Source organism: Saccostrea echinata, unplaced genomic scaffold (assembly GCF_033153115.1).
Source record: "Saccostrea echinata isolate AGI-Se365-2 ecotype Australia unplaced genomic scaffold, CSIRO_AGI_Sech_v1 ptg000033l, whole genome shotgun sequence".
In the NCBI taxonomy this organism is placed as follows: Eukaryota; Metazoa; Mollusca; class Bivalvia; order Ostreida; family Ostreidae; genus Saccostrea; species Saccostrea echinata.
The window spans coordinates 13,544,124-13,558,980 of record NW_026889782.1 but is presented as its reverse complement, the minus strand read 5'-3'; the positions used below and the strand labels follow the sequence as shown (position 1 = coordinate 13,558,980).

The window sequence follows — 14,857 nt, the reverse complement described above, 5'->3', positions numbered from 1 at the left end:
TCCTTCAAACATTAGGACAGGGCAGTGCCCTGGGCGGAGCCCCTATACAGTAATGAAGGTTCATCACTTCCATGTATGTCAGGTTACTATATGCCCCAGGAGGTTTATGCGCAAACAAGTAGGTAGGGAATCCCCCGGGGCTCAGATCCACTCATGTTCTGCCTCGGGACAGATGTGTCTTAGGGGTAGGACAGGAATTGAGGCTGTGCCAGTTGTCAGTTTGGGGAGTCCAGCTGTGGGGCTCGGACCAAAAGGGAGTAATGTTTTAGGTGTTCCTCTATGCGGTAGGGAAAATACTTCTCTAGGAACCCCTGCAATACTCTTGGGGTCATCACATAGTGAGTCATTAAGGTTAATGCGTAATATCCCAGCAGAGGCCAGACCTGTTTACTCTTACGATTTCGCCTTATTTTCTTTTTGAGTCCAAAATACGTCTCACGTTTTGCTTTTATGAAAATACGGAAATCCGTTCGTTTGGATTTTGGCAATTAGTTTTCGTAATGATCTTTCTCAGTTTGACGCTTATTATTCGCTAAAAAAGAGAAAGATTTCAAACACATAAGAGATGTCGGGTTGCCAAAACGCAGTGGTTTAAAAAATGTTTTTCTTTGTTAATATACCATGTTTTGATAATCAGAAATGTAGTTGTTCTCCAGAAATATATGTAAAATCAATGAAAACTGAAGTCTTACTGGCAAACGGACAAATCTAATAAAAAATACTGAAAGACAACAATATGGGTAAATCTGAGAGGCTAAGGGTCTAAAGTACACTGGTAGCTAAGAGTGGTGGTTTGTTCTATGCAAAGTTTAGGACTTTGGCTAGAGCGTGTGGGTGGAGCGATGATGACATTCTGTTAGCTCTAAACATTTTGGTAGAGGGACCTGCACTCAGATATTTTCACCCTCTCTCCTCGCGTGGTGAGGATAAGACTTTTTGCGAAATAGTGTCCTGGTTTGAACAGCAGTTTGAGAAAGGCCTCACAGGTTGAGTTTCACTCTATGACTCAGTAGACGGAGGAGAGTTTAGAGCAGTGGAGTGATCGTGTCATGGAGACCGCGCAACGTGCTCTGGGGGCGAGAGTCCCAGGATAAGTGCTCCAAGAGCAGGAAATCCTGCGGTTCGCGATGGGCTGTCAGGATGCACGAGCCGGTTGGAGACTGATAGACAGTTCTCCTGTAAATTTAAATGAAGCTGTGCGACTGTTAAGACATACAAGCTAAGCCGCCAAGCCCTTGTCCCTCAGCATAGAGAGGTGCGCTCTGTCTCTTGAGGCAGTCGGTTTTCAGGGGTCTCCCCCTCGAGCTCCACATAGGGCGTCCTTTAAAACCAGTAGTCACCGAACTCGCTGAAATTCGTTCAAAGTTCTAGTGATAAGTTGGAGCGCAGTTACAAGAAAAAGGCCTCCCAAGGCAGGGATTTTCCCCCAGGTAACGCAAGCAACAACGATGGTCTGTCTTTGCTTCGAATGCCTTCAGCCTGGGCATTTCCGCCATGAGTGCCCAGAACGATTTAAGTCTGAGTCCTCGACTTCGTCAAATGAGGTGGTCAGGCAGGGAGCATTAAGAATAAGTCGGAGTCGCCGAACAAACCCCAGGCCTCCGCAGGCCAGGGGCAAAAGAGGCGCAAAACCACAAGGTGTCGCTGTGCGAGGCTGGGGAAACTGATTCCACCAGACTAAGTAAATTGATCTTGCCCCTTGCTCTTTGAGCGGGGTCAATCAGGACTTGTATCTAATATCTTTATTTTCAAGTTGACGTTTAGTGTCCTGTTAGTCCAAATTTCAGACGGTGTCCTGTATTCCGAAGTCAAGGGAAGATCCATGCTGGCGTGATCGCTAATACCGTCTGTAGCAGCTATTCTGGAGGAACCAGAGTTTGTGTAGAACTGTTTGAGATTGATAAGCAAACCATGATTTGGACAGTTATTATTAAAGAAATTTATTGTGGATATTATATATGTAATCAATTTGCATTCTAAATCACAGGAGATTAACTATCTTTTGGTTAAAGTGTTGTATACTTTTGTATTGTAAAAGGCCTTCACCTTGTCGGAATTGGGACATTCCTCCTCAAAATGGGGGGGGGGGGGTAGTGTATTTGGGGGTGTTTTTATTTTGTATTTGAGATCGGGCTCGGGTGCCCATTTATCTCTCTCTTTAGGTAATATGTAACAACTGTTCCTTTGCCAAGCACTCAGTACTTTGAAGTGAAAGTAGTGGGTCCTTCGGATGAGAACTCTCACTGCTCAATGGCCCTAAGTGCCGAGTAAAGGTCTTACTTTGAAGCCATTCACCGGTATTTGTTGACGGCGATTTATGCGTGAAAAAATTAAATGGGACATAAAACAACATACAATCATATTAATTGTGTGACCATTATTTACACAATGGATTGTCTAAGGATTTTTTTCGTTATTTCCCGATCATGATATGAAGCACAAGGCGGATGTGACCGTTCGGCAGGGGATGCTCGCTCCTCCATGGCACCTGAGCCAAACAACTTGATGCTTAAGAGGTCCGTGTTTACTCTGCTTCTGATTTGTATTTAGATAGATTGTTTTAAATAGATTTTTGAGCGTAAATACTGTTCGTTAACTCCATATACGTATATTTCATGAAATAACGATTGCATTCATTTAGTCTTATCTGTGTCCGACATAAAAAGACAAATTTTTTATCCTTTATATTTAAAAAAAAAACATGCATAGAAATCTAATGTTTATAGTCATACATTCATTTTTTCTTTATTTGACCACCATTCCCTAAATCACGCGACATAGGTGATCGATGTTGAAAAACAAACATCAGTATCATAAATGAAATGATTAAAGTTACATATTATCTCATATTTATGTGATTTTTTCGTAGACCGGAAATGAGCTTATAAAGAATTATCCTTTCCCCATCCGCCAAATCTAACATGAATAAGGAAACGGAAATCATTTTATAATTATATTATTTATACGTGTCAAATCCAACTATCACACACAAACAGTTCAGTCTGTTTGCTTATTGCAATATTGTCAGTCTAAATCGACCTTTTTTAATGCCGATGTATTCATGTAGTATTTTTAATGTCAGTTTGTATGTTGGTAACTTTATATCAGTACAATTTAATTTATATAACAGTGTCATGAGCTCATAAGCATGGGTTATATATGCTAACTATCAAAACCATGTCTCGCCAAAAAAAAAAAAAAAAAAAAAAAAAAAAATTAAATCGAAGATCCGGAGTAGTTCTGCAAAGTACGTAGGTCTAAAATAACCGTCAAGTGGACTGTAACACTGAAATTTTTCATAATGTTTTATGGCAAACAGTGAACCTGGTAAATAAATAGAATAAGTGTTTAAATGTCAAAAATATGCTGCATATCGGTACAATGAACTACTTTGAGAAGAAGATCAAATGTTAAATTAAATGCAAAGTAATCAATTTCAAGATTAAGGGCCAGGGGTTCGGTAACCGTGGTATTTTATAAAAGCCAAAGTGCCATACAACATATTTGCTAAAAAAAAAAAAAAAAAAAAAAAAAAAAAAAAAAAAAATCAAATCTCTTAAAGCTCTCAAGATATAGGGTGTGACAGAGGAACAGACAGACGCCGGGTAGAGAGATCCCTAAATTTCCCCCTTTTCTGCAGGTAAAAAATATGTTGGACTCTATACCGTGGAGATATGGTTCTGAATTTCATACAGATCTTGTAATTGATAGACTTATTTGGTGAAATGTTCTCTGTCTCTTTTTGGTCAAAAAAGCAAAGAATCCTGTACAAATACAGTTTTTCCCAGTTGGGGAGCAAAACATTTATGATGCACGCCTGACGTAAATACTTGACCCTTATTAATGCTGCTTGTTATTATTTCAAATTTCAAATTCTTAAAAATGAATATCAGATATTGTTTTACATTTTAATGGTTTTTTTTTTACTTAATTGACAAAAGCTGATGGATTAGTGTTGCCCATCTGAATTATTTTTATCCTACATTGTATTCTGAGTAACCATGTACGAGTTTTACTTTGTATTATTTCAAGTTTATTATGCATATATTGGTATGCTTTTAAAAAACACTCGCAACTATGTTTTTTCTCCCAAACTTGCATTTATATTATTCAAAACGATAATTATTCATAACTATCTTTATGACTGCTTTATCTGTTTTGGTTTTAAGAGCTATTCTCTGTATTGACTTGAACTTATATATAGGAGCTGACACGCATAGTCTCAGAATTTCTCCAAACTCTCTATGATAAAAGTCTTTGATACCGTAAACTCAAATCAGGCAAAAATTGGTTGCTACATGTCATGGTTACCATAGCAACATGTCCTAAAGTTTGAAAAATGGCATTTTTCAACATGTTCAGAGTCCCACAGTTAACATTTGCAGCAAAGCAAACAAGTGGTAATGACTGTTTCTGAAAGTTGAAGGCCTGAGGTCTTAAATGCATGATAAACATGTTTGGTAAATTAACTATTACATACGTTACTATGGAAACAAAGTATTCAAAAGTAATACTTTTGTTCATTTCATTTTATAAAGTCATACACTTAAGAATAAAAACAATTATAGGTTGAAATGCAAGCAAATACTAGACAAGAGATCCATTAGCATATACCAAGGACGAAATATGATGTTTCTTATAGGTTGGCAATGGTTGCCATGGTTTTAATACCACAAAGGGATTTTAAATTTACTCTCTTAGTATTTTAATCTTATTCTATCTTTTTAAAAAGCATATTTCTATATAACTGATGATCAATTTTTAAAGGCTTCGGTGTGGCCCTAATTCTCACATTTCAAAAAATCCAATTTCAGCTCTTTAAATGGAACGTTGCTATGGAAATAAGTCGCAAAAATATGCATAAAAATCTGAAAAATATTCTGTTTCCTTGTATGTAGATTCCCACAACTTTCATGATTGATATATATGAACAACTAACCTGACTTTCAATTTTGACTACCACCCAATCTCCAATGGGATGCAAAAAGCTGGCACATAGGATTTAATATTGATATAAAATTAACAAAATCGAACATTTTCCCTTCTTGGTAACCATAGCAACAGTGTTGTATTTTTCAACAAACTTTACTAATATTCAACTTTATTTCTACCAGATAATTACTATTCAAGGTGAGTAAAATAATATGTTTCTTGATTAAAAAGTAAGTAAATTCCTAAAGCAGCAAAAAATATCACTTTAAACAACTGGTATTGTTTCCATGGTTACACTACAAAGTAACAATTGATCCCAATTTTTCTTATGTTGTCGGTGTTGCAAGGTCCTAAGGATGTATATGTGCCAGTCATGAATTTTATTGTTTTTCCTCAAGATAGAAGCATTAACCGAATCTTAGCAACAGATTTTGCATGTTTACACTAAGTTACCATGGCGGCCATGAAAGTTATTTTTAGAATAATATTGCCAATGCCTAATTACTTAAGTTCAAATATTTTTATTTTTTTTAATTTTTTTTTGGTTGTTGATTGAGTTTGATCATGAAACATCGATCATAAGTGAATATTGAACGTTTTACAACAGTTTTCAGCATCTAAAATGTATTCCAAATGTACCCATGGTTACCTCTTACTTAGAGTTAAATTCTAATAGTAATAATAGTTTCTTTATAGCATAAGTGGCAACAAGGTGTCATGTTTTTGTGAGAATAGTTTGTTTTTTTTAGTCTTTATTAAGGCTTAATAAAGATTCAAAGTAGCTGAAAATCTCAATTTTTTTCAACTTTTCTAACTGTTACCATGGCAACCGAGACGCATAGCAACGCAATTTATTTGATATATGTTTCTGGTGTCAAGTTGTAATAATGGGCAAAGTTTCATCAAAATCGGTGACCATGCATGGCAAAGAAGTTTAAGTGGTTACAGAGAATCGCTATTAAAATGTTTCAAAATGTTTTCAACAATTCATGTGTTCCCAAATACTTTACTATCGGAGATGTGCACGCATCGATAGCCAAACCAAAAATTTACGGAAGTGTAACAGGGGCACTGGGTATATATCGTTTCAATAAGACAATAAGGAATATGGCGTAATACGGCTAGTTGGTATGAAACAAGTCGTACATTAGTGCAAATGTTGCGTTTTTAGAATTCTTGTAAGCTTTAACAAAGCGAACTGTGAGATCTACTTAAAACATGGAATAGGCGAGTCATGTAGGTCAAGTGAAAAGATCTGTATTTTCACCGAAAGACAATATAAGGGGGGTAGATATTCCCCTGAATGTAATAATATCAACAATATGACAATGAAAATGTATCTGAACTATGAAGCAATAGATCCGAATTTTTTTCCTCATTTTTACTCGAAGCAATATTGATTAATATTATCGTTATCTGAAGGTGGTGCGTTTGATTTTAACAGAAAGGAGAAGTCTAAGAAGAGGTATATTTGCTTCAATGTATCGAAAAAATTTTGTCAGTGTTTTCCTGAGTTTTCTCACAGTGATTATATTATAGACGGCACAACCATTTGAAATCTTTGATAGCTATGCCGTAGTGGTAAATGACAGTCCAACATCAGCATGTGTGCAACACAACGACATACAAAGCATCCTTCTGTGTTTTGTAAGATGCATCAAAAGCCTAAGTTTCTTTTACATGATCAGCTACAACACCAATGATCACCGCTGTATGTGCTGCGTGAATGGGTCGGGGACAGCTTTAATTAGTCAAGATTGGACTTCCTTTAAGCCTCGTAAGTTGATTTTTCCCAAAGTTTAAAATCAATTACAACTTTACAACTGATTGGAAAATTTAAACAGTTTTACTATATATGAAATATACTGATCAATTGCTATAAAGTCTATGTTTAAATCATGAAATATATTTCTTAGTTTTTACGATTCCTGAAAATGACAAAGAATTTTCAAGGTGTCAACATAGTAGGAAGAAATTACGCGCAGGCCTTTTTTTAAAAAACATAAAAGAAAGAAATAAAAAAAAGTTTGTTTATTTTTATCTAAAGGACTGGAACTAAATTAAAAAATATAATATTTTCATCAATGTAGTACTGTAATTTATTTATTGAGCAAAAGCTTTATTTTGTCACAGTGTGAGAGAATATCAAATGTATTTTGTCACAGTGTGACAGAATATAAGAAGTGCGAAAAACTCTCGATTTCCCTTCTCTCAACGAAGATTGTTGTAAAAATTACTCCCTGACCTGTAATGAGAGAGAGAGAGAGAGAGAGAGAGAGAGAGAGAGAGAGAGAGAGAGACTAAAGCAGCTGCTGCAAAAGTATTGAAATTTATCCGTGTTTACAATATATTCAATCTCAAAATCGTTACGCTACATGTATGACGCCTCGATCGCTCAACTAGGACGTCACAGCCGATGAAACTGTTACAAAAAGTGGGAGATAAAGGGAAAATCATCGTCGCAAACCACTGCCAAAATGTACGATCCTCTCTCGTTTTGTAGGAGAGAGCTATATGCGGACTCCCGACCGTGGCTTGAGACGATGAGGGAAAATCATAGAAAAAATAATGTAATATACAGAAAACTCAATATTTTTAACTTAATTATGGAATTTATTTACTTCGTACTCGTGAATGTATAAAATCATGTCCTTTTCGTGAAATAATTGCCATATCCAATTACAGAATATCGAATACCCTCTGCTTATACGCTTTATCTTTCGTGACAGATAAGAAAATCAACATAATATACATAAGGACGTTCAGTGTATACATACAACTTGTAATTGTCAACCAATTTTTTATACAAAATAGAAAAGATTAAGGTTAAATAACGATGTAATACTTTTCTAAGTGATCGATATGGAGTTTGAAAGAAAGTGGCAACCTATATTTTATACAAATGATACGAGAAAGAGTCCCCCCCTCCCCCAACCAAAAAAAAAAAAAATAAAATAAAAATAAAAAAAAAAAAAATAAAAATAAAAATAAAAATACAAAAAAGGAAATAAATAGAGGATATTCAATGTTTTGTAGATGAATATGGAATTTATTTCACGAGTGGGACAGGATTTTTTTTTATATTTATATTTATAAAATATCAAAAAATCATGTCTCACGAGTGAAATAAATTCCATATTCATCTACAAAACATTGAATTTTCTGTTTATTACATTTTCCTTGATTTTCCCTTTGCCTCTGTCTTTTCTTAACAGTGTCATAGGCTTGACGTCATAGTTGAGCGGTTGAGACGTCATAGCTTAGCAGTTGTGTGATTGAAAACGTTACATAGCATGGATTTTAGCAACATATTTGGGAAGAAATTTGCAGTTTTAGCACTATCAAGATGCTTAGTTACTATCTCTATCTTATGATAGGCCAGAAATTATTTTTTACTTACTTTGATATCCTTTCACACGGTGAGAGAATATCATTTTGGTATCCTTTCACATTGTGAGAGAATATCACTTTTATTCAATAAATAAATGACAGTATTTCACTGTTGAAAATGTAATAAAAGGAAATATTTAAAAAAAAAATACTGAAAACCATTGAAAAGAAAAAAAAAAATTCAACCACCACCCTTTAAAGAACTGAAATAAAATAAAAACATAAACAAAATGTCGAGGGAGGGAATAACCGATGCATCAACATTACGAGTTATTTTATATTAAATAATTGAAAATAGTGTCTACTTCCTTTGTTAGATGCGAAAATCATTTCTAGGTTTTATTATAATGTTGTTACAACCGAATAACCATCATTTACTAAAGAGGAAATTATGAAAAGAAAATTCAGTAATGAGCAACCGGGCTCTTTTTCGCTCTAGTCGTTCAGGTTATTGATAGATTTAATCAAATAAAGCGCTCTGAATAAGATCAGATAAATCTGAAAATGGAGCTTCTGTACTGTTAAAATATCTTAAAAAATAATCATTAGAATTTCATTATGTATCAAGAATTATTTCTCCTCTCACTCTTTGAAGTTAAAAGCGAATTTTAGAGTAGGCTGGATATTACAAAAAAAAAAAAAAAAAACAAAAACAAAAAAAAAACAAAAAACAAAACAAAACAAAACAAAACAAAAAACAAAACAAAAAAAAAATAAAAAAAAAAACAAAACAAAACAAAAACAAAACAATACAAAACAAAATAAATAAATAAACAAAAGGAAAATAAAATAAATAAATTAAAAAAAAAACTTAAGTCGTAAACAATAAAACAAGAGCAATGCTCTTTCCATGTCTTAAGTAATTTTTCGTTCAACCTTCATGGAAACATATTTACAAAATTTGTTCTTATCTAGCTTTCCACCGCATACACGTCTAAGATCCCAGCAGGCATGTTATGGAAAGGCTCTTAGGAATAGTCTTAAGATATGACTTAAGAGAAGTTTTAAGACAAATTTTAGGATGGTCCTAGGACACTTCTTAAGATAGACATAGAAACTATCTTAGGACTGTCCTAATTGGGATAGACTTAGGAGACTCTTAAGATATTTCTGAAATATTGTAACATTAAATATTACCTGTATTAAAGATATAAACAATAATTCCTGGGACTTAGACTGTTTTTTGTGCAAATTAAGAGAAGTCTTATCATAAGAATAATTTTTATTTCATGATTCTCTCTTTATCTCTCTCCTAAGTGGTAGAGATTATGGAAATATTATGCACATTGAGAAAAAAATTAAAAACTTAGTTTCCATACAATTCTCTCTCTCTCTCTCTCTCTGTGCTGTGCTCCTCAATGATAGAGATTATAAAAAAATAATATGCACATTGCGAAAAAGTTTTTAAAAACTTAAATACCATATCATATTTCACTAATTCTTACATAGCTAGTAATATGTATATAAATTAATTTTATATACAAACGTGTATTTCTTTTTCTCAGAGAGTACCCCGCGAAAGAATTCCGTGCTATCTAGCGCTATTATTCTCATTCACTCATAGACTTTGAATAAGGTGTATTATAGTTTAAGACTTCAAGGTACAACAGCTGTATAATGAGCAGAAAAAGGAATCCAAACTTTTCTGAAATGGAGCTTCAAATACTTTTGGATGAAGTGGAGAAGAATAAAGAAATTATTTTCAGCAAACACTCAAATGTTGTGACCAATATTTCCAAAAAACGAGTTTGGGAGGGGATATGCGAGAAGGTGAACGCTTTGTCATCGGGACTAGAACTGTAGAAGAAATGGTCAACCTATGCCAGTGACACGAAAAAGAGAATTTCCTCAAATCGGAGAGAGTCCATGAAGACCGGGGGAGGACTGGCACCTTCCGAGCTTACGCCACTCCAAGACAAAATTGTAGGAATTATCGGGTCAACGGCTATTGAAGGAGTCTCCGGCGGATTGGACACTTGTGGGGAAATCGAGGATGCATGCAGCCTCAGCTCTGCTTCCACTATTAGCTTACAAGGTAAAAATATGTATATCATACATGTATATTAAAAACAATATCGCTTTTTCATTAGCTGATTTAAAGTTAAATTCTGCACTTATCGAATGTTTTCACCTTCGCATTTGTTTCTCAAAACTGTCAATGAATTTTCTTGTCATTTAAACGATTAAGAGAATAACTTAAAAGAAGATTTAGTGGTTGTTTATTGGCTGTAAAAGTGGGCAAGGGTATAACGAATGCTATAGCCTATTAATGTAGGAAGAGTAAAATTATTTTTCCATGTAAAACTTAATAACTTTTTTTTATTTAGATAAACCGTCTACCAGTGGAAGCAATGAAATGGATCCACCCAAAAAAGTGTCCTCTAGGAAACGCTATGCACAGGATGAGGACAATGAGTGCTCCCTAAGATTAATTGGAATTGAAGAGGAGATGCTTCTTGTTGAAAAGGAGACACTTGAAGTTGAAAAGGAGAGACTTGGAGTTGAAAAGCAGAGACTTGAAATTGAGAAATAAAAATTACTCATATCACAACAACGTCATCAACTTTATTTATGCCAGTTAGGTATTCAGTTTATACCCCAAGGAGCTGACACGAGCATCCCATCACCACATGAATAAAATGTAATAAACAATTACTGCTGACTTATTCATATCAAATATAACAATGAAAATATTCAAGTATGGCATGTTTTATATATAAAATAAATGTAATGCTTCTTAGGTATTTCTAGGTTTTTTGATATATGCATGATGATATTTTTAAGATAAATGTAATAAGCATAAGGTTGAAAAGTGCAATCAGCCAACCATTCAATTTCTGAAAAATTCATTTACTAGTTTTAATCTGACATTTGCTCCATCATCATTTAAATTCTCAGCATAGTGTTGAGCACGTATGTGTCCATTATCGTGGGGATCACGTCCTTCAGAGAGTGGGATTCTCTCGATGATGCACATATTGTGTAGCACTGCTGTCGCAACAAATATTTTGCACACCTTTCCGGGATTGTACAGAAGTGTTCCGCCGCTACTGTCCAGGCACCGGAAACGAGCCTTAAGCACACCAAAAGCTCTCTCTATCACGTTTCTTGTACGGATATTGGCTGTGTTGTATCTCTCCCCAGCCTGAGATTTTCGGTTTAACACGGGTGTTAACAGCCATGGGCGCAATGGGTATCCACTGTCTCCTAATAACCATCCTTCAGTTATCGTGCCGTTCACAGACATTTCAACTCCGAATTAAACCATATAAATGCATCATGAGTACTTCCGGGCCATCTTGCAACTACATTTAGGAATTTCAAAGTCGAATCACATACTTCTTGAATGTTTATGGAATGATAGTTTTTGCGATTGACGTATGTGGTTGGTGCTTTCATTCTAATGTGTGTACAATCTATTGCCTCAACAGTGTTTGGAAAATGAGCAATTTCATAAAAGTCTTTCTTTTTTTTGTTCAACTCTACTACATCAACTGGCATATTAATGTGATGTTTGGAAATTTCAGTCAAACAATTTGTAACATCTTCGATTGCATTCCCTGTGCTTTGCCGAGAAATATTGTGATTATCTGCTACAACCTCTTGAAAACTACCACTGGCGTAAAAACGTAGAGCTACCATTATTTGAAGAGACACTGGAAGTGAACGCGACCTCATTGTTGGCCGGTGAAGGTCGTTTTCGAACATAGCACATAGATTGTGTATCATTGGTCGAGTTAGTCTGTATTTACTCACGATGCTTTCATCATCTAAGTAGTCCAGAGGATTGTTGTAGTCCCTGAGAACGCGTTCTCTACGGATTCTCCTTCTTCCCCTCTGGATAAACACATAGGCGGCGGCCATATTTGATCATATACAAAGTTAAGACACCTTTTAGGATGTCTTAACTTTAGGAGAAATCTTACGACATGTCTTAAGTTAGGAGAGATTCCATGGCCTCTCTTAGGACTAAGATATCTCTTAAGATATGTCTTAGTCCTAAGATGGCTTCGATAGCATGCCTGCGAGAAATAATTACATTTAAGGCTGGTAATCGTACATGTAGATAATTATTACGTATTACGAGATAATTACCATCTATATAACATATAAATAGAATAAACAATGATTCATTATCCAAACTTTTTTTTTGAAGTCAAACTTTCTAGTTCATCTGTTTTGTTTTCCTTATAGCCCAGTGCCCCGCTGGATACACAGTATTTCAGTATTTTGATTCTGAGATTTGTGTAAAATACGTAAACACAGGAACAACCTACCCGCAATCAGTTGTCAGCTGTAAAACAGACAGAGGGGATCCTATAAGAATTGATTCAGAGAAGATGTACGACATATTCAAAAGATTCTTAGGTAATTTTACACAAAAGCATTAAATTTGTATTTAATAGACAAAGGTTGGTATGTAAAGTACATTTTTTCATTTTTTTTTCGACATAAATCTTAAAAAAAAAAACCTACAGGAGATGCCTATTTTATCCTGTGTTTTTGCCTATTGCACGATTTGTATTCTTTAAAAGATTTTTTTTTACAATGCATTTATTTAAATAAATTTTTTTTCTCGTTGCAATCGTATATTTTATTTGCATGGAAAATCAAATTACTTTAAATATTCTATATCTTTAGCACCATATGCAGCTGTAGATCCCATTGAGGTCTGGGTGCAAGGAGAGAAAATGAATGGTGAATGGAGATTTCACGACCTCAACCCGATTCCTAATGTTTGTCCACTCAGTGAGTCAAACCAGACAATGGAGATACATCTAAGGGCTATGAGTATTTACAATTTCCCCTGTGTTGATTCTTATCCAGGTGCAAAATATCACTATGTTTGTGAAAAACATCGCCTTTTCTATTCATTTTTGTAATGTTGCTCAATTCAGAGGAAAAAGGCTAAAATGTAATTATAAAATTGAATGAATAAATAATTAAAACAGGAGCTGGAGACGTTTAATGGTATTCAAACACATCAAGTATTTCATAAAATGCAAAATTTGCAGAATAATAATAACACTGTCGAACGAAGATTAGAGCTTAAAAGAGGATCAAAACACTAATGAACTTTGGTCGGACTTAGAATTATGACATTTAGAGGTGTACATTCTGATTTTTGCTAGTGAATTTTCAACATGAATACCTGCCATATTTTCCCAAGAAAAATGTTTAAAGACAATGAAAAATTAGTTAACAGAAATTACTGTTGTGTGACTCATATTGGGAAAATTCATGTAAATAATGAATTCAGTCATTTAATATAGGTCTAATATAATGTTAAGAATACTTTATTCCATTACAACTTGTGTTATTGACCGTCGATTACCGCTTAGTCTATCTTACATCCAAGGGCAAACCAATCCAGTTGCCCTACAATTAGAACTCTTTGGTGTGCAGTGTTTAGAGCTTCTTTGAGAAGTGAAATAGGGATGAATAAGTTATAGTTATTTTCTAAATAGAGAGTTGTGTCAATTACGGATAAAACTTGTAAATGCATAATATCAACCGGAAGTCAACTGTTCGTTTGTTTGATTTTCGTCTCTTCGATAAAATTTCACTCAGATTGGAACGTCACCATTTGCGGAAAGGAAGTTACACATTAAGGCCCATACTTGGCACTTCTTGCCATCGAGTAGTGAGGAATCTTTTTTGGCCAGTATCTATATCGATAGGGGATCTTGGTTAGTACAGTTCAAGTAATAGCTAATTATATAATTGTTTTAATATATAATTGAACTAACTTCTACCTCTGTTTAGCTGAGATCCAGCATCACGATTGTAGAAATTATTAATAGTTTTCAATTGTTCATCTGCAAGAGATATTTCGGGTAAACACTAAATTTACTTTTCTTTTTTACATGGGACCAACAAGATTTGTTTGTGAAACACTGATGCCCCCGTATGGCAGCTTATGGTGAAGGTTAAAGTTTCTCAAATGCAAGTCAAAATCCAGGCCAAAAGATAAAAAAATGTTAAATTTGAAAGCCCTAGCTGAAATTGTTCAAAAGTTATGGTGAAGGTTAAAGTTTTTTAAAAGTAAGTAAAAAATCAAGGTCAAGGTCAACGTTGTTGGTATCAAAAGGAAGGTCTTGTCACAAGGATTACATTTGTAAAATATGAAAGCCCTAGCACCAACCATTCAAAAGTTATGGCCAAAGTTAAAGTTTATCAAAAGTAAGTCAAACTCCTGTCAAGGTCAAAGTGGTTGGTATCCAAAGGAAGGTCTTGTCACAAAGATTACATATGTGAAGAATGAAAGCCCTGGCACCAACCATTCAAAAATTATGGCCAAGGTTAAAGTTTTTTAAAAGTAGGTCAAACTCCTATGTCAAGGTCAAAGGGTCAAAGTGGTTGGTATCCTAAGGAAGGTCTTGTCACAAGGATTACATATGTGAAGATTGAAAGCCCTTGCACCAACCATTCAAAAATTATGGCCAAGGTTAAAGTTTTTCAAAAGTGGGTAAAACTCCTATGTCAAGGTCAAAGGGTCAAAGTGGTTGGTATTCAAAGGAAGGTGATGTCACAA

General features: G+C 34.6%; 1 protein-coding gene across 1 annotated transcript; it reads right to left on the bottom strand.

The window, feature by feature from the left end:
* Positions 1 to 11,152: 11,152 nt before the first annotated feature.
* LOC133198155 (putative nuclease HARBI1) lies at positions 11,153 to 12,186 on the bottom strand. The gene is made up of 2 exons (XM_061334294.1): positions 11,736 to 12,186; positions 11,153 to 11,574 (listed from the first exon to the last, which is right to left on the bottom strand). The coding sequence occupies exons 1-2, from the start codon at positions 12,184 to 12,186 to the stop codon at positions 11,153 to 11,155; spliced, it is 873 nt and encodes a 290-aa protein (XP_061190278.1).
* Between the last annotated feature and the right edge of the window lie 2,671 nt (positions 12,187 to 14,857).

Bases quoted from the DNA above. Each gene is read 5' to 3' on its own strand.
- LOC133198155 (XM_061334294.1), bottom strand. From the start codon at position 12,186: ATGGCCGCCGCCTATGTGTTTATCCAGAGGGGAAGAAGGAGAATCCGT. The intron at 11,575-11,735 runs GTACACACATTA...TTTAATTCGGAG, and splicing joins CACTGTTGAGGCAATAGATT to TTGAAATGTCTGTGAACGGC.